This window comes from Notothenia rossii (assembly GCF_949606895.1).
Source record: "Notothenia rossii genome assembly, chromosome: 7".
Taxonomy (NCBI): Eukaryota; Metazoa; Chordata; class Actinopteri; order Perciformes; family Nototheniidae; genus Notothenia; species Notothenia rossii.
Genome location: NC_136905.1, coordinates 48169245 through 48196632, shown reverse-complemented (window position 1 = coordinate 48196632; position 27388 = coordinate 48169245). Strand labels below are relative to the sequence as shown.

Genomic DNA, 27388 nt, shown 5'->3' with positions numbered 1-27388 from the left:
CGATTAAACACTAATTTCTTATATTTTCTTTACATCACCAGTTCAAAAATAAAGAGCTGTAATTTACTATATATATTTATCTTTTTATGTGCAGGATTTATAAATGTCTAAGTCTAAATCTAAAGATAAGACGTTTAAAAATACATGTAGAAAATCCTAAAATATAACAATGAGCTTTGGCTCTGCTCCATGTTAATCTGTCCAGTCCTCACAGTAATAGACAGTAAGCTTTAGCGATAATGTACACAAGTCTATAGGCTATTGCTGCAGCTGTACTTCAAAATAGTTAAATGAATCATAAATCATTCATACTCTTGGCTGAATATAAGATGGTTATTATTCACTAAGAGATGACCTTGAGATAGTTGTGTCAGTATTTATCATTTCATGCACTCACATATTAAAGCTCCGTGTTCACAAGTTGTTTAACAACACATTAAACTCCAGCCCTGTGTCAACATCATTGTGCTTAACTCTTAATGTTAGCTAGAGCTATCTTGCATCAAAATCTGTGACCGAGTTCCAGGGAGCAACAGATGAGAGCAAACTTAAATTCCTTGTCTAACAGTGAAACAAGGAGATAACAAGTATTGTGATGAACCTCAACCTACCACAAAAAACGTGAACATTTACATTTACTCACTTAAAGACCTCAAATAAAAATATATATGATTTGCTTGGATTATATACTACCCTCCAAAATCATTTTTTACAGTGTATAATTTCCCTCTTTCTTTCACACTGAGCAATTGTGTTGAATGAGAAGAAAGTCTAAAAAATATTTTTGCTCAATGCTTACATCTTCTAACTCCCTGAAGACTTGTTGCCCACAGAGATACTTTACTCCTCAGGCAGAGTGCTGGTGGTACACACTGCCTGTCTCTTTCAAGCTGCCATATGGACGATCGAAGGGTCCATCTTTGTAGTCCCCACCTATGCTGTTCTCTGCAGGCTGGCTAAACAGCCTGGTCCGACTCCCACGAACTAAGTTAGGGCTAAACTTTAAGTTTAGCTACGTTGACTTCTTCCTGGCCCCTGGAGTTCACTGTGGACAGCAGCAGATGGAGGTCTGTGGGGTCAATCTTCCTGGACCTCGCCTCAGCAATGCTCTTTGAGGATTTTTGCAGAACAGAATGGTCCTTAAAGTCTCTAAATACACATGAAACAACTAGACTATGACTTGAAGCTGCAAACAAGCCTCAATGTTTGGAAATATAAACACATGGTGAAACAGTTTTAAGGCTGACGGGTTGAGAATGGTTAACATATTCGCGTGGGGGAGGTAGGTGACTTTAAATCAGCCTGAAGGTTTTGTTGGAGGAACCAGCCAGAAAGGACATAGTTTAGACTAGAGGAAGGAAATGTAGTCAATAATTTCACATTCAACTGAAACAATATAACTTTTTGGCCGGCTAAAGACCAGAATCAAGCACAACACACCGAGAGACCTGCCTGCTTTAATTCTAATGTTCTGAAATGATAGTTCTGTGTAAGTCCATACTGTCACACTCTGTGGCACAGCTTACCTCGGCCTCATATGCAATGAGCAATATCTGTATTGGATAGATGGAAACAAGAGGTATTCCATTGCATATCTTATCTTAACCTACTGTATATACATTTCACATTAAATATGATGTGGCCTGGTTCTAAGGGTAATCCAAGTCTAGCGTTCTTTTAAATGCAGCGTTAAAGTTGGGGTTATTGTCTGCCTAATAACACTGATAAGCTACCTAACAGAATATCACCAGCATGTATACACACACAGACACACACACATAGAAAAGCATGCTTTATTCAATAAGCTGAGGTCATGAGTAGTTGCCGACATCATTACAAATGGCTGTAGCACTTAACACATCAACAGTGGCAAAAGAGGAAAGAGCACATTAATTCCGTAATGTTGATGCTTGTTAGCAAGGTCGGCTAATAAATAAAACACAGTTTGGTCTCTCTGTTGGCCGATGTCTTCCAGCCGCCTGTGGCGTCTTAATGTTCTGTTTTAATCAGGGACAGCAGCAGCTAAAGGGCTTACGCTAGCACATTGCTACTACATTTCCCCACACGTTCCAGGGATTTAAATAGTGGACAAGTAAGCCATTGCAAGAGCCCCTTGTCCTGCCTAGTTATTCCCATTCTCTTCCCCTGTATCCAAATTCACTGCGGCCTCACACTGTCACACTGAGACTCAACTCTCCATTGTTTTTTTAAAAGGAGAAATGGCTGGTGTTGGGTCAGGGGCAGTGTGGAAGGCTTTGATAGGTAATCACGTTGGAACCCCCATTTTACCAGCTTTTATCCTGTTACAGTAAAAAAAACTCGTTGTGCCGATCTGAGGTGTAGAGTGGGGGGGGACGAGCAGCAAAGGGGGAGCCAGGGCAGAAGTTGGACGTTAATACAGATATCGTTCAAAGATTATAGCAGCTTGCTGAGGTTCAGCTGGCGGATTTAAGTCACTGCCTTTCTGCACTGGTAACCATGCCGACTGCACCGGGAAACTATTAAAACAGCTCTGCATTGCAAGGTAGGAACACCCCTCCTAAGAAGCAAAATTGCAGCCTATTGGCCCACAAACCCAGGAGAAGCTTCTCATCAGTGGAGGAACAGCAGGCTGCTTATGGGACAAAACACTTTGCAGAGAAGAGGATTTTCACTCATTTTCATTCAAATTGTTTCCATAACTTTTGGCTAGGATAAGCTCTTGGCAGCAGTAGAGCTTTTCTGCAGTCTGAATTACTTTTTGCATCGCTCCATCAGTGTCGATGGAGGTTAAGGCAACATAACTAGATTTACTCACCAAAACTACCTGGCAAAGGTTAGAGAAAAACCATTTATATAAGAACGTTTGTCAAGCTATGGAAGTAATGTAACTTTATGACATCACACACATGACTTACATATGCAGCCATCCTAAATCTCCCCCCCCCGCCCCCCAACCAAGCATCCATAATCATAGTAACCATAAAAACTTAAAATACATTTAAATGCTGAACTTAAAACATGTAAAGCTGAAGCCTGAAATCATCAGCAAATCATTTATGTTGAGTGTGGATCTCACACAGAGCTTGGCTACATTTACTGATTATTATAGGCTTATGTTGAATCATGCTGAAGCATTTTAAAGACACGCAGAGTGTTGTTTGTAAGACACGACAGACACGCCTCTAGTTGATGATTTTCACTTATATTCTGTACATGAAATCTGTGGAAATATGTTATTCAATAAACAGCATCAAAACATAAGGTTTTACTTTCGAGACATAGACCACAGTAAAGTTCACTCATTAAGAGAAGATAGAACTTTATTGATCCCAATTCGGGAAAGCGTTGTGTTACAGAAGCATACAAAGACAATACAAATTAAAAGACAAGAAATAAACAATAAAGTAGAAAATATACACAAATGAACAATAACAAGATATAAGCAAGGTAGCCTATTATACATAAGTATGTGACAGATGGAATATTAGACTGAATATATAAATGTAAAATGTACAGTGAAGAGAAAAGAGAAAAACTATGGAGCAAAGAGTTCTCTGCCAGCCAGAGGTGATTTGTTGTACAGTGTTATTGCAGTTCATTATGAACCAGTGATATAGAGCCCACGCTTTAGGTCAGTGGTTCTCAGACTTTTTTCTTTGAAAAATAAATTCAGCCTATATAAAGAGGTACAGTTGGGCCTACAGCACTGCACCATCAGTGTCTGATTTATTAAAACAACAACCTTGTAACTGAGAAACACTTAAATGCTACATTTCAAATGTTTACAATCCATCACTAAATTGATGGCAAATCAATTTTAACATCATGCAATAACACTAAGACAACATTAATTGCATTGAACTGATCTTTTTAATAAGTTGTCCTTACAATGCAGTGAGAAACATGGGCTTGTGCTTCACTGAGGATCTTTGTCATTCTGACAGGGAGGCTAAAAGGTCTCCTATTATACTATTTTCAGCCATATATTATAGGTCTATAGGTCTGCCTTAGGTGGGTTATCATTTTGCCCTTGCATTAAATGTTCTATGTTTTTTTTTTTTTTCAAATCCGAGATTGGGTTAGAAATATTGTGGTGCTGAAGTCCCTCCAGAACACGTTGATTATGCCGATATCAAAAATCCACCAAAACATGAATGTTTACTCAAGACGGAGCCATGACTCCTGCGGCTGTGGCTCAGTGGGCTGAGCGTTCAGCCTCAGATCAGGGGGCGCTGCCTGGGGAACAGTTGAAACCCGCCTCAGCCGCCACTGTGTCAGGCCGTTGTGTCCTTGGGAAAGACACTAAGTTCCTCCTGTGGGCAGTACGTTATTCACTGTTACATGTGTAATATGATGTAAACCGCTCTAATAATGTAATTCATTATTATTTTCTTCCTACCTTACATTTTTTCCTTGCAGCAGAGTGTGAGCCTGCTTTCATACAAGAGGTGGGAGGTGTGGGGGGTCTTATCTCACAAATCACAGACCTGTGTTGTTTCTGATGGGGGTGCAGGGGGTGTTCTTGGGAAGAACACCCTGTTATGGTTTTCCCCTGATCAGGAAGGCCAGACAACATATGTCAGGCTTTTGAATTGGCTCTTTAAACTGAGGTCAAAGTTCTACACTCCCACAAAGCTTACACATTATAAGAGTAATTATGCCAGGTTATGAATATGGGACGATTCTAGTCAGCTGATAGCCAAACAGTTGATAAATAAGCCATTGAAGGTAGGGCATCAATAAAAAACCTAATGCTACTCAGCTGATGCAAGTGCAACTCCGATCTGAAATAATGCTCCACGGATCAGACAGAGAGAGAAGAAAGTGTGCTGCTCACCCTGGGAACCCAACATCAAGAGAGGAGGGGGGGGGCATAAGCCTGTCCCAGGCATAGGTTACCAAGGAATTAATGAACTTTCAGTTGGACTCCTTATCCATCGTATTGACAGGATGAAGTGGAAAGCCTCGCCCCCCCCCCAGTGCAAGAACAAAGAGGGAGAGTTTACTGAAATGAAAAAGCAATGGCCCTTATCTCTGAGACAGGTTGTAAGGAGGCCCAGTGAACAAGGCGGAGGGCGGGCACACACACACACACACACACACACACACACACACACACACACACACACACACACACACACACACACACACACACACACACACACACACACACACACACACACACACACACACACACACACACACACACACACACACACACACACACACACACACACACACATATACACACACACACACACACACACACACACACACACACACACACAGTGGAACCTCAGTGGTCGGCAGCCTTACGGCAGCGTGTAGAACACTTGGCTCAGGTCAGATAAAAGCTCACTGGAATGAATCATTCTCTCACTTCTGGGTGATAGTAGTACTGTGTGTGTGGGGGGGGGGGGGTTGTGTGTGTGTGTGTGTGTGTGTGTGTGTGTGTGTGTGTGTGTGTGTGTGTGTGTGTGTGTGTGTGTGTGTGTGTGTGTGTGTGTGTCATCACATTGTGGCCTTTCTCTCAACTATTCTGAGGTTGAGGTTTAAAAATATAAATATCACAGTAGAGACTGAGGAAAAGGTTTCCACAGCAAGACATGGACATCTTTACCTTTGTCTCTTGAACGATTCTTCTCTGCCAGACTTCCTATTAGATGTTTTGCATTAGATGACATTAGATGTCATCAGTGTTCAAATGTGTCAGTAAAACATGATGTTCTTGTTTCATCAAACTGGACCGAATCTTGGAAAACCGGACAGAGCCATTCAATTTGAGTTGTATACTAAGGTAACAGCTTGATGTCACATTTCACTGGAGTGGTTCCTTGTATGGTTTCATGTGATAAAAACGATTGATTGATAAAACGTATTGTTCCCTTTAACTCCAAGAACACATGAGAGACTAATCAAACTTGGTGTTACTGATGTAAAGCAGGGCATACGGGTGTGTTTATCAGCGAAGACCAGCAGGCACAAACTATCGGCGGTCAACAAATAACATGAAACCATTTAGTTCAGAAACACCAGAGGCCTGTACTACGAAGCTGGTTCAACCTAACCTGGATATGTTTGAGTTAGCTGGTTGGCCTAATCCAAAACATACGTGCTCTCGCTAAATTGTACTACGACGCGGATTATCAAGTGGATCGCTCAAGCCAGCCGTGCCCTATCTAGTTAGGTGCGCGTTCACATGAAAGGGGTGGTATTTGGAGCATTCGACCAATCACAAACATGGACAAGCGTACTGACAGCGCAGCGTCATACTTCCTGAATGAAAATTGAATTTTAATATTAGACATTTGAAGAAGTTAAACTTTAAACATCCATGACTTAAACACTTTATCCAGGATCACCTGCAAGGTGAATACAGCTGGTAAAAGAAAACGTTTTTGAATGCATACATTAACAGGTTTATGATATCACTGCCCCGTCTAAGACACGATCTGACTTTAATTACTCGAGTGTTTCGTCAACTTAATGTGTTGCTTAAAATAATACTTCTGCATACAGTATGTGACACTGTGAGTGTTGCACGGCCAGATACGGCTCAGCTGACTCAGATAAGGAAATATATGATACATTATGATGACTGTACTTAATGTTACTCTGATCCGGTTACTTATGTTGTGGCAGATATTTAAGTAAGCTTTCTTAATGCTAATGTTATAATAGTCAGATTGCTCTGAAGATGGGAGGTGATATTCTATTAATGTTCACGTTCACACAGTCGGTGATTTTTGCCGGCCGTCTTTCCTACAACGGCAGCTTTTCTGTATTTCCTTTCTCCTGTAATATGACTTGATCGCTTTAAACTCCGCACACTGAGCTCTGATTGGTCAGCATGCGGTGCTTTCAATGAGTTGATCTCTTAGCCTGCAACCTAACATGCTCCGGGGCAGGTTAGCCGCTCAGCATAAGTTACCATGGAGATCTGGCCTGCTAAAAAGAGAACCAGCGTCGTAGGACCGGAAACCCCGAGTTTTGCCTGAAGTTAGCCGGCTAAGCGAAAATCCTGCTTCGTAGTACAGACCTCTGGTGTAGTTTGTGTAAGAAGGAACTGGAGTTTCTCTGAAATGTATTAATACAACATATGAAAAAAAAAAAGTTTTCTTTCATTTCTGGCTTAAACATTTGAAATGGCAGTAGCATTTGTTAAGTATGCATAAAGTGCATAATGACATTTTGACTATATCTTAGAGAATAGAAGAAGTAGCCAAGTGTGTTGTGATTTGAAGTGTTTGAACTGGCAACAGTATCGTCAGTGTTTCCGGTGAAAGCAAGCTGTCTATGAACACACACACACACACACACACACACACACACACACACACACACACACACACACACACACACACACACACACACACACACACACACACACACACACACACACACACACACACACACACACACACACACACACACACACACACACACACACACACACAATGCTGCTGCCTTGTTATTTTATTCCACACATTTCTTCAGGGCACCATTGCGATTCTGTCTGTATTTGCTTCGCAAAGATTAGCCCTCTGCTGTGATTTAAAAAGACCAAATTGAAGAGGAAAAAAGGGTAATCATACTTCAATTCACAAGTCACTTCTGAGAAGAGAGTTCCCTCTAATTCTCCACATAATAATGGGTTTAAAGCCTTTGTTTGTAAGTGGATGGGTCGATCTTCATTACAGTCATCGGAGACCCTACATTCCTCTTTGTAATCTCTGACACATCGCCACTTGATGAGATTACTGTTTAATAAGTGGTAATATTTCACTTATCAAAACGTGATTACCCTTTGTTGATAGCAATGTCTATACAATGCCTGATGATTTGCAGAGACGCGGAAATGAAGTTGCAATGAAATCATATTTTATTATATATTACACACACACACACACACACACACACACACACACACACACACACACACACACACACACACACACACACACACACACACACACACACACACACACACACACACACACACACACACACACACACACACACACACACACACACCACAGCATTTCAGAAAATAATTATTCAAAATGTAATGTGTGTGTGTGTGTGTGTGTGTGTGTGTGTGTGTAGGCTCACTAATATGTAATATGAATTCAATGACTGAACGGATAAAACAGCATAGACAAGGTATTTAAACAGTTTGAAGAACAAAGGAAAATCTGTCTTGTCTTGTGTGTTTTTAAAAAGTCCTTTTATGTCCTCACTGTGTATCTGTGGTGCAGAGTAATGCACATTAGGCATTGGCTTACGGCCCGTCCACACAGCGGCGTGCATTGACGCTTCACCATTCACTTTGAATGGGGTGACGTCACTTTTTGCGGAACTGCATTTTGGGAAGCGACGCGACGCGTTGCTCGCTTCAAAAGTTGAGCAATGTTCAACTTTTGGCACCTCGGCAGAAGCGTCAGCCAATGAAATCCTGTTTATGCAAATCTGCCAGTACAAGCGCTAGCCAATTAAACCGCGTGTATGCTGGGAGAGACTACGCAGGTCATTTCCTCATATTCCAAAAAATTGAGGAAAAATTCATTATAGCGGCAGTGAATCACCCGGTGCTGTACGATCAGTCTCTGTTCATCTACCGGGATACAAACCGGAGGAGCCAGGCATGGAGGGAGGTGGCAGAGACAGTGGGTGAAACTGGTAGGTTTTCGCCTGTTTGGGGATTTTATATCCAGTTTACTTTGTTTTAACATTGCTATTGCTTTGTATGTCGGGGGCGGGAGATTCATGTGAATGGTTGTTGGTCGCGTTGCTCGCAAAAAATCCCCAAGCTTCAGATACGCCCACCGCCAAGCGTCAACGCACGCCGCTGGACGGGCCGTTACTGATTCCTCCAGCATCCACCACTGGCCCAATGAAAGCAGTGCAGGCCCATGGGAGTGAGCATCACGTGTGTGTGTGTGTGTGTGTGTGTGTGTGTGTGTGTGTGTGTGTGTGTGTGTGTGTGTGTGTGTGTGTGTGTGTGTGTGTGTGTGTGTGTGTGTGTGTGTGTGTGTGTGTGTGTGTGTGTGTGTGTGTGTGTGTGTGTGTGTGTGTGTGTTTTTGGTCCACCTTAAAGCCTTTGTCACTGTCTTGTCCACAGAGAAGAGACCTGGAGAGGAGGAAGAAGAGGAGAAGGCCTTCATCCTGCCACCCTCTGAGGAGCTGCAGATGAAACAGGGAACACTTGTTTCTGTAAGGTCAGCACATAGGATTTCTGAACGATGATGCAGTGGCTAAAATAGGTGACGAAAAATAATACTTGAAAACAAAGTGCCTAATAATGTCATCTATGGTGGAAAAATGCATCAAATAATGTGTCTAATAATGTCTTGGTCCATTTGAAAGCCTCACCCCCCACAGGTGGAGGTTGACGTTGTTCATTCACAAAATTCCATATGGAACATAATTATGCCAATGTTAGATTAGACGCTGTTCGTGGGTCCAACAGTGATCCATGTGATCAAATGATGGATCCAGGGCATGGTTAGCTAATGGCTGACCCCCTCAGTCTATTCATGCGTGTGTTGATGTGTAAATGCTTTCAATGGTCAAAGGAGTTACATTACAAAGCTTTGGCAATGATTGCAGTCCATCCACAAAAATCAACGTTGGGTTATTTTAACCGATGGACAACTATCCTCCCCAACGTCTCCAGATGTGAATTATTTATGTAAAGACATTCATATTTGCTTGTTTCAGAAGACCTACCTTAATAAAATGATCATGCTTAACGTAAACCCTTTCCTATTTGACTAGCTGTGTTCATAATAATATTATGATGACTCATGCCCACTTAAAAGAAGAATGAATTACTGTGTGAATGGATGTTTATCTGGAGCCAGCGTCAGTGTGCTGCATAGGGTCTACAGAGCCCCCCGCAGCCCTCTAAAGGCTGGTGGTGGTCTGGATGGGACGGCTCCAGTTTGGCCTCAGCCCCTCTCTCTGTGGCCAGCTTTGACACGCGTTTGTTAAAAAGAACAGAGACAGAGAAACAGAATGAATTAAAGGAGGAAATAAATGGGTTTTAATTAATTGTCCACACAAAGGGTAAAACCCCATTGTGGTTCTGCTTTTCTCCATTCCTCTTTTTTCTCTGTTCAGCATCTCTTCAGGGAGGCCCTAAGTGCTCGTGGTCGGCCAGCCAAGGCTTCACAGAAACACAGACACACACAGCATATGCCAACAATCCACCCCGCTCTAAAGTCTCTCCCTCTCTCTGTCTGCCTCTCAATCGGCCCCCCGGCAGTGGCAGCGGGCTCAAATCTGCCTCATATCAAGGTGAACTGTGCCAAGGCCTGCACTGCTCTCTGCCAGCGCCTCAGTGTGTGTGTGTGTGTGTGTGTGTGTGTGTGTGTGTGTGTGTGTGTGTGTGTGTGTGTGTGTGTGTGTGTGTGTGTGTGTGTGTGATGGGGAAACCAGGATGTGCATGTGTGTGAGCATGGTTCCAAAGGGTCCGGATTGAGGAGGGTCCTGGTGTGTTCTGTGGTGCATCCAGGTGGAAGAGGAGGGTCCTGCTTCACCTCTTCCTCATGGGCATGGGGAGGAGGGGAGTTAGCTGCATGAGAACTGAGACATCACACACACACACACACACACACACACACACACACACACACACACACACACACACACACACACACACACACACACACACACACACACACACACACACACACACACACACACACACACACACACACACTTTTGCATTTTCCTGCTAAAATATAAATAATGCCATGTAACCTGCAAGGATATTTTGCATCTCTCACATTACATATATTTATAAGTGAAAACATTTTACAGTTGTAACATATATAACAATATAACAGTTATAATAATATGAATGGTCAATCAAAGTCCTTCCGGTATTTTTTGTAGAATTGTTATATTTAATAAATATGTTTTTCTGTTTCCTGCGATTTATAATATGTTTGCTTCTTTAGGTCCATCTGTGAATTTCTATTTGATCAAGACATGACACATACATTAATACATACATGTCTATACATTCTTCAAATGTTGTTCCAAAGTAAAAGCAGCAGAGGAGAGCGAGGCAGCGACTATCTGAGGAAATTCTAAAATATTTTAATTAAACAAAACCTTTAGTGAGTGGATTTGTTTCCTGCTGCATTGTTAAGTCTAAAAAGAGATACATTATGAACAACTAAGAGCAGATATATGTAGAAGCAGTATCTTTGTTTGGAAACATGTAATATGCTAATGTCATTTAACATTTTCTCAAACCCACCCTAATGATTCAAAAGAAATGAGCTGCATTGTGAATGTGGAAGGTATGCATGTTGCTGTTGTTTTGCTTTAGGAAGCAGCTTTGTTTGGAGCAGTTTCAAATACCTATGTGCAGATGTATTGTTTTACAATGTAAAGTATAACCACTCCTTATTGGATATTAGACACACCTATACAGTTTGTATAGAAATAGTATTCTTTATGACTCTTCAAAGTGCTTTACATTTATGAGTCATCTTTCACACACACACACACACACACACACACACACACACACACACACACACACACACACACACACACACACACACACACACACACACACACACACACACACACCGTTGGCCATCATAAGCATCTCAGGGTTCAGTATCTTGCTCAAGGACACATCGAAATGTTGTGACTGCACGGCTGGGAATGAACCCAGAAACGTCTGATGAAAGACGGCCCACTCCCTCGCAGCCATAGTCAGAAATGTGACATTATCGCCTCCTTTTGCTTCGGGAAATCAGCCCAACTCAGTCCGGTCAGATGTTCCAAGGGAAAGTTTGATTTCTAGACAATAAACTCATGTCTCAGAAATCTTATGGTGATCAAAAGCTAAGGTTAAAAGAACACATGTAGCATCTTCACGTATTATTTGAAGAAGAAATGTTCTTTAGAAAATTAGAGTTACATCTCCGGTCTGGGCTGAAACTATTGTCCGCTGCACTTTCAAACGTGTAAGTTAACTTCAGTGATGAAGGGGTTTGCCACTCATTTTGGTTTACAACACAGGGGTTACAAACAGGTTGTTTTCAAACTGGGATGCAAAGCCAGAAACCATCCGACTCCACATGTAGATTTCCCAGCAGGCATTGTTTGCTTCGACTCTCTCCAACCAAAATTACACCTTTATCCGTCCTCCCCCTCCTGCATCCCTACTCCCCCAATCCGCTTCTATCTACTTGCCTCATATATCCAAATCCCTTTTTATTGGGATTTATCAAGGCTTTTATCACTTTTCATATAAAAGATTGGAGAGTATTCCCCCTCCTTTTTGCAATGTTGCCCATTTATGGCAGAGAATTGGCGCAATTTCCAATCTTTTACTTTTCTTTCCTGACAGTCACATTAGCATGTCATTACTGGGGCTTTCTCTGCCCCCCCAGAGGATCTGAAGCTCCGAGGACCAAGTGCTGGAGAGACAAAGGGCACCAGCTGCACCCACTTCCCCTCATCCATCCCTTTATCCCTCCCTCTCCCCTCATTCCTCATTTTCTCTCCCTTTATCCCTCCCTCTCCCCTCATTCCTCATTTTCTCTTCGTTCCATGCTTGTCCTGACTTAGTGACATCCTGACATACCCGCAGGTTTTGACTTGGCCAGCAGCCGAGACTCAGGCGATAGTGGCATCTTGTTTGTTTTTTTCATTTACATTCAAGCCTTTCATTTCTGGTTTTGTATGTGAGATGATATGTTGACAATATATGTGATCACACCCATTTGGCTGTTAGAGCGAGTGGTATTTCATTGTTGATAATGTGGGGTTTTTATTGGCAAGGCTGAGAATGTCTGATGAAGAACTCCCTGACTCTGACGTATACAACTGTTCCTGCAAACATCCCAGTGATTAAAGACCTTCAGACAGATATGTAAGGCGGCACAGGCTTGATAGGCAGGCCATAGTGAATACAATTACAGTGAATCCTGTAAAAGACCCCGATTTTCCCCTCAACCACCCTTGAGGTCTACTGGATTCTCTTGAACCCTTTCCAATGACACCCAGAGAGTGTGACGTGTCCTTTGCTGGGAAACCAGGAACTCCTGGATCCCTTTCAATAATTGCCAGGCCAAAATACTTTAGAGAAATGACCGGTCCCTGGAGAACTCTTAAAGACAGTCATAATTACTGCAACAATTACCAGGATCCCTGTAGGTCCTAGATCCTTCAAACTCTGATGGTCACATCATTGAGTTTTAGAGTTTCTTTAGGATTCATGGGACCCTTCTGCTAGGAAGGTGGAATGCCCTCAAAGAAGTCTGTGGACCTACGTGGATTTAGTTACAGTTAAACAAGACCATTCTTAACGTTTCCTGAAGTTCCCTAAAACATCTACAAAAACCCTTTTAGTTTCCATTCAAGGATTTCAAACCACTAAGCGAAATCACTCGCTTAGTGTCTTGCAAAATGATACCTAAATGTTAAAAAAAAACTTAATGAACATAGCCCCCCCAAAACCTCCTCAAAACCCTGGACAGCATCAAGTACCCACGGAACAGTGAAGCCAATATAAAAACTATTATGTCAAAAAAGCAGGAAGGAAGCAAGGGCAAGTGGCAGCTTTACTTACTGACAAAGTCTGACAACCTGATCATCATTCACGTCATTTATCTCTCCAGCAGGACTAAGCCCCGTTGTTAAAACCTGCCAGCCCACCGCCGGACCGGCTTAGGGCTCACTAAGAAATCCCCTTCCCTCTTAAACATTCTGACCAGTCGCATCTCCATGTATGAAACTGTCACATAGCAAATTCTGGAACAGGGGGGGCTTTATAATCCACTGTTTAATCCTTAATCCCTAATGTGTCCAATCCCATAACCTGGTTGACCTGCCATGTTAGAGGAGGTTGACGAGATCAGTGTTAAAGTTAGACGTTCTTTAAGAAATTCACTTTCTCCTGTCGGCTGGAGCTCCCTTTGTGTGTTCCGTCATCTGTTCTTCACAGCCTGCTGCAGCATGTTGAAGTGACCTTTGATTCATGGGTATTTATTCATGACAATTAGTTGGTTATAGATATTAATTTATTTCATGTGTTTTATTTTCTATGTGGCTTTACATTTGTATTTCCTGTGCTGTGTAACCATATAGAACAGTATTAAAGTGTTGATCCTTTCTTTTGCCACAAAGGTGACAAAATAGAGAATGACCATAAAGTGTTTTTCTAACATCAAATATTAAATCATTCATTTTGAAGTGATATGGGCTACAGGAAAACATTTGCATGTCATTATTGGAGTTAGCCAAAGTCATACACCATTTGGCATTATTATCACTCCAGTATGACTCCAGAGATGTCTTCATGTAGTGAAGTGTAGTGGATTTCATCGCAGATAAAGTCCTGGAGGCTCCAACACAAACACATCATTTCAATACAGTGATATCAAGCTGGTTCAACTGTTGAAGAGTCTCAATACAGTTTTATTTTTCATGAAATCATAAGTGTAGCTTCTTTTCATATCATAATAGTTTTTAAGATAATATAAGTATTTTTGCAGTATTATTTTGGGCAGTGTCCTGACCATTTTAGCCTATTAATCCTTAAAGCAAAACCCTTCCAACTTTGAAAACATTGTCATTTCCACACATTCCAACCAAATGTTGCCCTTATCTAATCTAAATAATATTTTGAGGCCTGAACATTTTCTCTGCACTCCAGGGCGGTTTTAGCGTCAGTGGAGGCCCGGGACCAGGACCATTATTGTTGATGATATTATTGTTATGTCATGCACAGTTAACTTTTAAAGACAGCTTTTTGCTGTCTTAAACATTTTATTAAAGATGGCGAGGCAGACAACATCGTGAGAAAAGATTTGCTCTGTGCCTGGTGCAGGGAGCAGACGTTTTCCCATTCATTAAAGGTAAGCTATAACCCAGATTAACGTGAAAACAATTGTGTAGGAATGTGGGGAAAGCCAGCAAAGAGTGGTTTTACCTGCAGGTCATCCAATACTGCAGTGTGGCAATATAGGAAATACACATGCGTTGAAATGATGGTCCGTCAAAACGTTTTTCCCAATTGTTCCCCCAGGGCATTCCTAAAAAACAAAAATATCAGTTTTTATAAATCCACGTGCATATTTTTGAGGGTAAATCCATGCTTGGTGTTAAACACTTTTGAAAAAGGTCAGATCATTCCCTTGCTGGTAAACACCTGTTAATCTGCATTCTTTTAGTCCAATCGCCAAATCATAACTGTCATTAGTTAGAAAAAACAAGGTGAAAAGAACTGGACTCCCACTGGACAGGTGCATTCAACACTTCATCAATCATCATTTTACAGTCACACAGTTAAGCCTGTTTTGTAGTTCAGCACTTATTTTCTACCAATATTATATAGTATTCATGTTTTACAATAAATGTGCAGTGCACCATCCTGTGACCCCTTGTGAGGGTCCCGACCCTCAGGTTGGAAACCATTGTTTGGAAATAGGTGCAAATGTGATTTATGTTTTTTAGCTAGTTTGTTGCATTTTATGGTACAAGCCTGTCTCCTAAAAATTACGTACCCACAGAACTAAACTGCATTCTCAATTACGTTTAGCTAAAAACGTTTTTTCTCCCACGTTACGTTCGTTATGAACGTATCTCAAATACGTTTATTTTCTACATATCTTCTAGAAACATATTTTCTCCCACGTTACGTTTCTTATGAACGTATCTTAAATACGTTTATTTTCTACATATTTTTGCCATTTATTGTCTTGCTTATAATAATGATAATAGTCATTCATACATATCATTTTAGAGCACACATTTGAAATCAGTAGGCGAGGCCGTAATTTCGACAGCTATGAGCGAGGCAGAAAATAATAGTTTTAACATGCCAAAAAGCTGCTGTGTCGTTTATTGCACCTCAAATATTAAAACAAATCCAGAGTTACGTGTTTCTGTACTTCCTCTAAGAGGAAAGGACAGTAACAGAAGATCTCTGTGGCTTCACGCTTGATCGCCGTTCAAATGACAGCGTTGGTTTCCGAAAAAAAGTGGGCGGGGCTGTAAAGTGACGTAGATTTGACTCTCATCTATTATTCAAAACCATTCTATTTATTCTAACGTAAATTATATGCCAGTGTTTTATCTTTTTATTTATTTTAAATCGTATAATCTCAGTCTTTTTTTCCCGTCTGAGAGGAAAAGAAGTGGGGCTTAGAGCCTCAAAATACTGAAATCTGTATTTTTGAAAATCTTTTTTTCCTTCTAATTTGTTATTATTTTTTAAATAACACACTGTTATTTACTCAACAATAACATACAATTATCCCTGTTTTAATTTATTCGTTTAATTCTATAATCTCGGGCTTTTTAGCCATAAATAAAGTCACCGGAAACAGACTTAGGCCTATAAGGGACATTTCGAGCGATACACACCACAAACCCACCGAAAAGATTACCCAAGATCCTCAGCTTGAAGCTCGTTGATCGGATGTTTAAGCCGCAAGGCATGTTGGGATATGATGTTAATGCGATATGATATCCGAAAACATTTAGAAAATAAATAAAACAATACTTTATTCCGAGTGTGCTTGCTTTTCTCTTTGGAAGTCATCACATAACGACATTGTAATACACGGTTCGGCTGCATTAAATATATATATTTATTTATAGAGCCCTGATAAGAAGACTTCTGGACAAACTTAAAGAACTGCCGCCAAAACTGAATATGTGACGTGGATCATAAATATATCAACAATTAAACAAAATCTTGCATATCTTTTCACAAAATATGTCTCCTTGCAGCATCAATAGTAATTTGGCTGACTTTTATATTTGATCCAATTGGTAGATAGGTTATATTTACACCATAACGGTGCACAGCTGATAGAAAAAGACTTGTAGTTTTTAACACTAGGACCTCCAGAGGTCGCTGTATACCTAAAACCGCCAACGGGTAAAATGTACCCGCTATAGATTTTCAAGGTACAATTAGTGCTGTGTACCTGGACTCACATTCAGGTTCAGGTCCGGACTCAAGTCCAGAGGTTCAGGTTCAGGTCCGGACTTATAAGTCCGGACTTGTGTCAAGTTGTGTGAGTAACTAAAGTGAACTTATTGTGAGCTAATTATCAATTGAAAATAAACTCATAATCAACTCAAATTCAAACTCGTCAGGTTTATTGTGCCCCCTTCCAACTTGTGTCTACACCATGTCTTTTCTAGAACTCTACATGTGTTACTAACTACACAACACAACTACATACATAGTGATGTACATACAAGACTCAATATGCAAGAGTACAAGTCTATGTGTTCTTGTTCAAGAACAACAGCATATTGACATTGTCTGGGTGAAGTGTTGCTCTTTCGGCAGACACTATATCACCATACATACAAAGGAGTTAGCTTAGCAACACTACCAAATATGGCAACCAGTATCCCACGCTGTCAGTGTCCACTATGTCTAAGCCAGCTTCCCTTGACGTCACACAGATCTCGCGAGCAGTTGCGATATTTTGCGAGACTTCGTGAGCTCAGTAATGGCCGCCATATCAGAAGCCAAAATAATGTTTTTCGTCTTTTCTCAGCGCAAATTTCTCGATCTATGGAAGGTTTTAGATGGTTTAGAACACAAAGGAGAATATACGTAAGTACCGGTTCCTGACGTTCCGGTTTTAACCGGACTTGAACCGAAACTTTTTACAAGTCCAGTACCGGTTCGGCGTACCGGTACGCAGCACTAGGTACAATGTTCTTTTATTTATCATACAGAACAGTGAGTTTTGATCACACAGGGATGAAACGTATACCAATAGAATCTGTGGACTCTCAGCTTTTCATATGATATAGGTTGTGCAGATAGCATGAAGTTTAAAATATCGCTAAGAGTGCTGATTTAAACGCTTGGTGTTAGACTTGTGTTTTGTTTAGGTACAAATCTCTCTATCTCTCTCTATCGATCTATCTGTAATGTTCCGTTCTATGAACATATAATTGTCTACATAAATAGACGACGCGGACTACTTCTCTCATTCCGAGTGTCCATCTTTATTCAACTGGCACGTAACCTGCACACATGCATTACGTCCTCAACGTGAGCTCAGTCATCCAAGATCTTGTATTCTCCAAGATGTTACACTATCCATAACTATCTATCTGTCTATCTCTCTCTCTATCCATCTATCAATATATCTATCTATCTATCTATCTATCTATCTCTCTCTCTCTCAATCTATCTCTCTATCTATAAGGAACCGCAGTAGACAAAAGGCGTTGCTATAGCAACACGTCATGTTTACGCTGCATTTTCTATGAGGTAAATATTACCCGCTGGCGGATATAGGTATAAATGGCATTTTTTTGGGCAATTTTTTCAATATGACTTCATATTGACAATTGTTAACAACAGAGGGTGCTACATAACACACTTTCAGGAAAAGTCACGGACTGGGAGACTTTAATATGTTATTGAACAAAAGTTACATACAATCGAAAAACAGCTGCGGGTAAAATTTACCCGTTGGCGGTTCTAGTGTTAAAGGTATGACTGGTTTTCTTTGAATATAACAATATAAATACTGAGTTGAGAGAATAGTCAGGGGATTTTGGTTATGGGAGACAGATCTAAAGTATGGAATCACAATTTCAATAGCTTACCATTGAATGACGGATATGCCTTTCTGTCTGTGATGTTTTACAAATCAGATATTAATCTGTAGAAGTAAAACATGAGAAATAGTATAGCAATATCCTGTAAAATTATGTAAAAACATGAATAAAACTACACATCTTCAGATGTTATATATACATAAGTGTCCTACACTAATACAAAGTTATTATTAGGATGCTGTGTGTACCTTGTGTGCACCGCCTAGTGGTTAAAGCACGTTATTGAATTATTTTTGTTGAATAATGTTATTTTTGTTGAATAATGTTATTTGATGAAAAACATATTAAGAGTACATGCTTTCATAGGGGAAAAGTAGAAGGTCAATGACATAAATATAGAATATAAAAAATCAAGAAGATACTGTAAGTGATCTCTACAATAAAACAGTTTAGTGCAAGATGTACAAAGATATTAATAGGAGGATGTGCAAAACAGAAAAACAAATTAACCTTTATTCAAACATTAAAGAATTCTTTAGGTTAAGGTCTTCTTTTAAATAAGAAAAAAGCTTTGGGGGTATCTATCTACAGATAAATATTAAGCCTGACAAAGTACTTAACGTCTAATATATTGCTTTCCTGCAATGTTAACTATGTTGAAGCACTTATTTTAACTGATATTACACACATTAATTATATTCTTATGTATGTAGATAGTATAAGAAATGTGCAGAATTTGACAGTTTAAGGATGGAGGTATAGACACATATTGATAGATGTCTTGTAATGCAGCGTTGAGGAATCTGTGACCCAAGTTTTTCCTTCATTGCATAACTACACTGTAGTTGTATATATGATATGTCAATAAACCTTAGAAAATCTTGAAATCTTGAAAGGGATGTGCAAAATAGCAATTATATACAGTTTTTAATTAACTATTAGGAGAGAATAACGAGTAATGAATATACTTTATAGAGATCTGCAGATAAATGTTTAGTCTTCTCAAGCACCAACTATCAAATATCTCTCCTGATTGTTGGCACTTGACAATCACCTTTCCCTGAATTTTACTCAGGTGTAACTAAAGTCTGATTTAAGGGTTGTTTATATTTCACATCATTAATCAGAATCTGCAAAGTAACTAAAATAAATGTAGTGGAGTAAAAATACCAGGTTAACCTCTGAATTGTAGTGGAGTAGAATTACAAAGTAACAATGAGCTGTCATGTGGGTATATATTAATGCTGCCCATTATGGATACAAGCCATTTTCACCCATTTATTTATTACATTTTTTTAATTTGTACACACCAATGTGTTTCCTATCGCCTGAACCTCCAGGGCTGTACACAGTTTAATACTGTCAATTTCTAATTTTGGGAAAAACGAAACGTTTTTTAAAACTACAATTCCCAGTAGAGACGTGCCATAGTGAGCATGTGTAGTTCTGGGGGGGGGGGGGGGGCGTTCAAGTCCAGTTTTGAATAGTCTGCCGTGGTTTCGTTTCATTCCATTTCAAAGAGCTTGACGCTCGGCGTAACCTTGGCGCACTGCCACTCCAACATCCAATCCCAGAGCTTGAAGATTAATCACGGGGTTTGTCAACGGGACTGTAGTCCCAAACGATAGCTGGGGATTATGGGTTTATAGTGTCTTCGGCCATCCTAAACTGAATTTTTTTTGGATATCATATCGCATTAACAACACCACATCTGGCGTCACAGAGATCTTCTGTTACTGTCCTTTCTTCTTATAGGAAGTACAGAAACACGTAACTCTGGATTTGTTTTAATGTTTGAGGTGCAATAAACGACACAGCAGCTTTTTGGCATGTTAAAACCAGTGGTTAATTTGAGCCGGATCCTGCCGGAACAGGATCCGGCACCTCTTCATTTTGGCCACCCTGTGTTCCGGCACCTATTTGGGCAGATCCGGTACCTCTCACAAAAAATAAAAATAAAAAATGGTTAAAATGAAATAAAATATGCAGATATTAATTTACAGAAAAAATCCCAAGAATTTCATGTCGTTTATTAAGATTAAGATTTGAAAGAGTCGGAGATCTGTGTTGACGCACTGAAAAGCTGGACCAACGGACAAACGTCTTTCACTTTAGAAATTCGCCACATGAGGAGCACGTCGCAGAGAGGAAGAAACGGTGATTCAATGCAAGCATGTCAAAAAGACAGTTACATTTACTGTCTTTCTTCAAAAAGAAGGAAGAGGTAATAGACACTTCAAAACGAGTCAGAAAAGCCTCCACATGCAGCGACAAGGGCAGCTGCAGCGGTCATGTTGATGGTCAAAACCAGGAGGAGGTTAGCGCCGCAACAGCTAGCCAGCTAGCTAACCGACAGCTAGCCAAGCCCGGGCAGCGGGTCAGGTTCACCGCCAGCCGGAACAGGAGCCAGCTACCGTCAGCCAGGTGGACCACCAACAGCAACGGGTGGGTACCCTGGTATCAACTAGCCCGGTACAACAGCCGGAGCAAGAGGCGAGCGGAACCGCGACATCAGCTGGCTTACAGCAGGAAGATTCAGTAGGAGAGGAGAGCGCATTGAGCGTAGAAGAGTGTGGGACGTCCAGCGGCAGGTCAGTTTTTTCTAACTGTGGCCAAGAACTTGGAGGACCGTATGTTATCTCAAGGAGGCCGGATGCCAGATAAAACTGGATATAACAAGTTCATTGAGGAGTTGAAGGTGCTTTACGCACAATACTGGCCCGAGGACGCAGGTGCGCTGTATGGAGAGACTGAGGTCGAGTCACTGTGTCAGCGCTTCAACATTGCCAACCCGCGCGCAGTCATACGGGCCTACAGAACGTACAGCAGGGTTCCCCAATTATATTTACCAAAGGGCCAATTTTTTTCAAGCATGACAAGCTAAGGGCCAAAATGCTATGTGTCACTAAAAGTTGTTTTACACTATGTGCAGATGTTACCTCTATTATAATTGTTGTAGTAGTGGCAGTAGTAATTAAACAAACCCTGTGTTGAGAGTAAAGGAAAAATGCATCCTTGAAACAAAATTAGACCGAAATCAAACATTTATTAACAATAATAATAAATAAATGCTTTAACAAATACAAATGATTTTGCTGTGGTCTGATGGGGCATAACAATAAAACAAAAATAAAAAACAACAGAGTGAACTCTGATCAAATAGTCAGACAGGTCCACATCCAATTCAGCTCTCTCTCTCTCTCTCTCTCTCTCTCTCTCTCTCTCTCTCTCTCTCTCTCTCTCTCTCTCTCTCTCTCTCTCTCTCTCTCTCACACACACACACACACACACACTGGGAAAGACAGGAAGACAGAGAGAGAGTTTCAGTTAGTTACTTTTATAATGTCGTACCAAATTCACCACATTATCATTTTTAAATATGTGTACCAAATAATATCAGGCTGTAAATAACAAATAGCATTGTTTTTTTTTTACTTTATTTTTAATATATTATTTTAATGTTGTATTCAATTTAACCAGTTTGTGGGCTGTTGTTAAAAGCCCTGCATTATCCAAGGTTTTTTATCTATCATATTAATAATTTGTTTTTAATTACGCTGCGTAGCATTTTATTTAGGAAATGAATGTACATATAAAATATAACTATAAAATGGTTATTTTTGTCTTAATAATTATTATACCACAATAGAATTGACAAATTGCAAAAATAAATTGATGTTGTTCACTCACCAATCAGTGAGAGAAGTGAGAGCGGCGGGATGAGGCAACCTGTCTGATGTTGGGCTTGTATTCTGTTGTGGCAATCCTGAGGCACTGTCCAAGATGTGCACTGGAGAGTCTGTTCCTGTCCTGGCTTTTGATAGCATTCATTGAAGAAAATCCTGATTCGCAGATGTATGTTGAGGGGAACATTGTGAGTAGGAACATAGCAATAGCTCTGGTGTTTTTGAAACGAGCTTGGGGAACCATGTTGATCCAAAAGTCACACACTGGTGCATCCTTGTGTTGAGCTTTCAGCAACTCAGAGCTTCCCATCTCTAAGACCTCCATCTGAAGAGCTCCCTCTTCTATGGAAGGCACCAGCCTTTTGGCCTCTCCAGTCCACTGCCCGTCTGCTGACACAGAGAACGGCTGTCTGAGGAAGAGGAGGATGTCACGTGAGATTTTAGGGGAGCTTTCAAATCGCTCCTTGAAGTTTTCTGCCAGTTTTGACACAAAATCCTTCATTACTGGATCTTCCGGCATTTCATTCTTCTCGCAGTGCTCACGCAGACGTGGAAAGTGCAGCTTCCTCCCATGAATATCTCTCTCCAAAAGGTGCAGCTTTGACCGAAAAGCTTCAACCGCCTCGTACATCTCAGCAACAGTGTGGTTCTTGCCTTGCAGCTGCAGGTTAAGGTGATTTAGATGAGACATGATGTCACACAAAAAATGAACATCTGCTATCACCTTGGTGTCAGTTAAAAAGCTCAAAAACTCATGGGCTTTTTGGCCCTGCAGGCTTGATAAGAACGACACCAGTTCATCACGCAGGTCGCACACCCTCTCCAACACACGGCCCTTGCTCAGCCAGCGAACATCGTTGTGTAGTAAGAGATCCTTGTGTTCAGAGGACATTTCCTCTAGCAACGATCTAAAAAGGCGATGCTGCAGACTAGAGCTCTCACGCACAAAGTTAACCAGTCTCGTCACAGTATCCATCGTTTCTTTCATTTTTCCACACAGTTTTGCGCACAACACTGATTTGTGAATGATGCAGTGAAATGTCAGAAGCGCCGGGTTAACGGCGGAAAGCCTGCTTACCAAGCCTTTGTGCTTTCCAACCATCGACGGAGCCCCGTCGGTTACAACAGAGACGATTTGACTCACATTCAAACCATTCTTTTCGAAGAACTGTGTCAGCTCGTGGAAGATTATTTCCCCGGTTGTGTGCCCGGGCAGAGTAAGCAAACACAGCAGCTCTTCCCGGAATATCTTCCCATCAAAAAATCGTACGAACACAGACAGCTGTTCCATGTCGGTTCGGTCACAGGAGGAGTCTATGGCTAAGGATATAGCCTCTGTTTTCTTCAAATCCGTGAGTAGACTGGAAAAACACTCCTCCGCTAAAACCTCTACTCTTCTGGTTGCCGTGTTAGCCGACAGCGGCACCTGCTTTAAAAGCTCTACAACCTTTTTTTGTTGTTTTTCATCATGATTTAAAACTTCATGAGCCATGTCTATCGCACACCGTTTAATTAACTCAGCATCAGCAAACGGCTTCTTGGCTCTAGCAAGCGTCCAAGAGACGTGCAATGAGGCAGCTGTTGCGCTCTCTTGTGCCGATGTTGTTTTCGACATTGTGGAAACAGAGTGCTTGTATGATGCAAGCAAACCTGCTATCTTTTGTGTGCGCTGGTCGGATTTCTCTGGATAGTTAGCATTAAAACTGGCAGCATGAATAGAGGTGAAGTGCCGCTTCAGGTTGTCTGATTTGATTACAGCTACATTCTGCATGCAAATCAAACAAGTCGGTTTAGCATTGACGTGGTCCGGTAAAAAAAAACAATACTTCTCAGTCCAGTCAGTTTTGAACTGACGGTTCTCCTGGTCTACCTTCCTCTTCTTTGCGAATTCCATCCTGGGTTTGAGTTATCCACGGCCCGTTAGTGTCATGTTGGTCAATCGCTGGGTTGGGATGACAGGCGGCTAGCTGGCGAGCTATTGTTTATATGTGTTTGCCGCTATTCCAGGTGGTGACGAGTAAGTCAAGCGCTCGAAGCACGTCTTGCATATGCACGCGATAAGGTCATGGGTCAGGTTTACGAGTGTCGACGGAGGTCAAAATAAAGCGAAACCGCGGACATTTTATTTTATGTTTTTATGTTATAACAAGTGAATGCCAGTAGATCAGCGCGGGCCATGCTATTGCCTCGGCCCGCGGGCCGCTAATTGGGGTTGGCTGACGTACAGGGACTCAGATGGTAAAGACACCCCCGATGAGCTGATGGAGTTACTTGTTGCTGTCAACAGCATTCCCATTGCAAGTGCTGAATGTGAGCGCGGATTTTCTCAAATGAACTTGATTTGCACTCCCAACCGTAGCTCTTTGCTCACATCTACCATGTCATCTTTACTCTTCCTAAATCTTGTTGGACCCCCCCTGGCTAAATTCAATCCAGTCCCGTACGTGAGGTCCTGGGTGGCCAAAGGACACAGAACTGCCACAGACACACGCAGTAAAAGCAGAAAAAAAGAGATAGAGGACAATCCGGACATGCTCGTGATGTGGGGTGTTTTAAACAACTAAATATGGTGAGCAAACATACTGTCTATTAATAGGCCGCCGTGCCAATCTTTGAATAGGCCTAATACATATTTTTTTTACACGTTAAACCTGTTGAGAAATTAATTGCTGGCTGTATACTGAAGTCCCACCCAGAGGCGTCAATTGGGTATGGCAAGGTATGGCAGCTGCCACACCTTGGCTCCAGGGGAAAATGTAAATGTTCGTTTTAAAAAAATAAATTTATGGAATTACTCTGTGTCAATTTGTATTGATTATTCTATTATTTAATACATATAAATTAAATACAAATGAAAATCAGAACAACACAATCGATTTCTCTAGTCTAGATATTATCTTTCCCAATACTTATCGTAACGTATCCCCCCTCCCTATCTTGAAATGTGGTATCTCCTGACGAGAAGCCGCCGGAGGTCAGAGCGGGTCATGTTATCGCGTTTTTTTTTATTTTTCGGCTAAGCTAATTAACTAAAATGAAAAGAAAGCAAAGAACTTTAGAATCTTTTTTTATCAAAAAAAAGGCAGGTGAAGGTGATGGCTCCAATGTTGCCCCAGCAGCAGAGGGAGAAGGACCAGGTAGTGAAGGTGGGATTCAAGCTGTTAACGAGGCTGTTAGCCACTCCAGCACCTGCGCCGGGGATGCAGATGCTAACAGGGAGACGGAGACTACATGCATGGAGGCTGAGAACTCGTCCACACCGACTTCTCGAATTGAATCCGAGTCTGAGTCCCCACCAATTTCTCAGATTGAAAGAGCTGGATCAGACGTGGACAGCGATAAGGAAGGTCAAGGCCCGGGTGCAGCAGCAGTAGCAGCCTCTGGGTCAACTGGAGCAGAGAAGAAGGATATTAGTGGATGTAAAACAGACGGACTCAGGCGTCCTCGTTTGACCCACTTCCCAACTAGAAATGGAAGACGCTTTAATGTCAGTGTGTATCAGGAATATGACTGGGTTGAATATTCTGCGCAAGAAGATGCAGTTTATTGCTTTGCATGCCGTCATTTTGGAGGAGCCTCAACTTTAACAGGTGACAGGCATGGACTGCGTGTGTTCATAGACACTGGATACACATGTTGGAAGAACATGAAAAAAAATCTCCGGGATCATCAAGGGAGCAGTAGACACAATTGTGCTGCATTAGCGTGGTCTAACTTTAAGGCTGTGATCAGCGGACATAAGGAATCCATCGCAAGTCGGATTGACGCAAACAGGACAGATGAGGTGCAGGAGAACCGGGCTCACGTCAAATCCTTGTTCAAAATCACGTCATTTCTGGGAAGACAGGCCCTCCCTCTCCGTGGCCACAACGAGAGAGATGAGGATGAAAATAAAGGAAATTTCCTTGAACTTTTGGACGTTATTGCAACAGATGACAGGAACGTGAAAAGCAAACAGGAACGCAGGTATGCGCACTATTCTTCCCCAGAAGCCCAGAATGATATGGTGAGAGTTATTGGGGAAAATATCAGAAGTATAATCATAAATGAAGTAGGAGAAGCACGGTACTTTTCAGTGTTAGTGGATGAAACGAAAGACCTGTCTAAGAAGGAGCAGCTGGCCATTTTGATCCGTTATGTACATGACGGGATTATAAAGGAAAGAGCCATTGGAACCTATCACATGAAGGACCTGACAGCTGAATCCCTGGCCCAGAAAATAATAAAGGAATTATCGAGTTTAGATATTCAGCTGTGTGTTGCACAATGCTACGATGGTGCAAGTGTTATGCGGGGTAATGTGCGTGGAGTGCAGGCTTTAATACGTGAAAAAGTGCCGCATGCAGCGTATATACACTGTCATGCACATAGACTAAATCTTGTGCTTGTGAGCTCGATAACTGAAATACCAGAGATGGCAGAGTTTTTTGGTGTTGTTCAAACACTATATACTTGTATTGCAAATAGCAATACCAGACACATGCTTTTCATTGAGGCTCAAAAGAAGTTGGGACACAACAAAATACTGCACTTGGAGCGCACCTGTCCCACTCGGTGGCTGTATTGGTATAGGGCTCTACAGAAGATAAAACTGCGCTACGAGGCTATACTAGCTGTGTTAGATGCCACTATTGACGCTCATGCAGAGGGTTCAACTGAAGCTGCTGGACTTCGGACAAATATGCTGACAGTCACTTTTGTTGTGCGTCTTCATGTCCTAGAAAAAATCTTAAATCTCACTTATGGACTGTCTGAACAGCTTCAGACAAAAGACATTGCAATCACGATGGCTTCCAACCTCATACGGAGTACTAAGGCCCAGCTGGAAAAGATGAGGTCAGATAAAGAGTACCAGGACACACTGAGCAGAGCCAAGGCATTTTCCACAGAGCTCGGCCTCCCAAGCAGCGACACTGCCCCTCTGCGACCAGCAAGAGCACGGAGTGTGTCCAAAGCCTTGGCAGGGTTTATTGTCGGATCATCCAGTGGCCAGAGACAAACAGGAGATGACCAAGAAAAAAGACTATACTTTGAAACACTGGACCGCTTCATCTCTGAGTTAGATCGCCGATTTACAGATAATGATGAGCTACTTAATGCTATCCAGGCATTTGATTGTTCATCTCCCCATTTCATGGATGTAGTTA

At 41.4% G+C, this 27388-nt stretch overlaps 1 protein-coding gene across 4 annotated transcripts; it reads right to left on the bottom strand.

Moving 5' to 3' along the window:
* Nucleotides 1–3981: 3981 nt before the first annotated feature.
* LOC307045905 (protein FAM200A-like) lies at nucleotides 3982–24409 on the bottom strand. Of its 4 annotated transcripts, XR_013810020.1 has the most exons (5): nucleotides 22246–24409; nucleotides 14945–15047; nucleotides 9817–10569; nucleotides 9073–9165; nucleotides 3982–4295 (listed from the first exon to the last, which is right to left on the bottom strand). XR_013810020.1 is itself a non-coding variant. In XM_079691932.1 (2 exons), exon 1 carries the CDS (start codon nucleotides 24133–24135, stop codon nucleotides 22249–22251), a length of 1887 nt encoding a protein of 628 aa, XP_079548058.1. In that variant the 5' UTR covers nucleotides 24136–24409; the 3' UTR covers nucleotides 10442–10569; nucleotides 22246–22248. The 4 variants fall into 4 exon arrangements, 2 of the variants coding, with proteins under 2 accessions (XP_079548058.1, XP_079548059.1); XR_013810019.1 differs by having other exon boundaries at nucleotides 9073–10569; XM_079691932.1 differs by lacking the exons at nucleotides 3982–4295; nucleotides 9073–9165; nucleotides 14945–15047 and having other exon boundaries at nucleotides 10442–10569.
* Between the last annotated feature and the right edge of the window lie 2979 nt (nucleotides 24410–27388).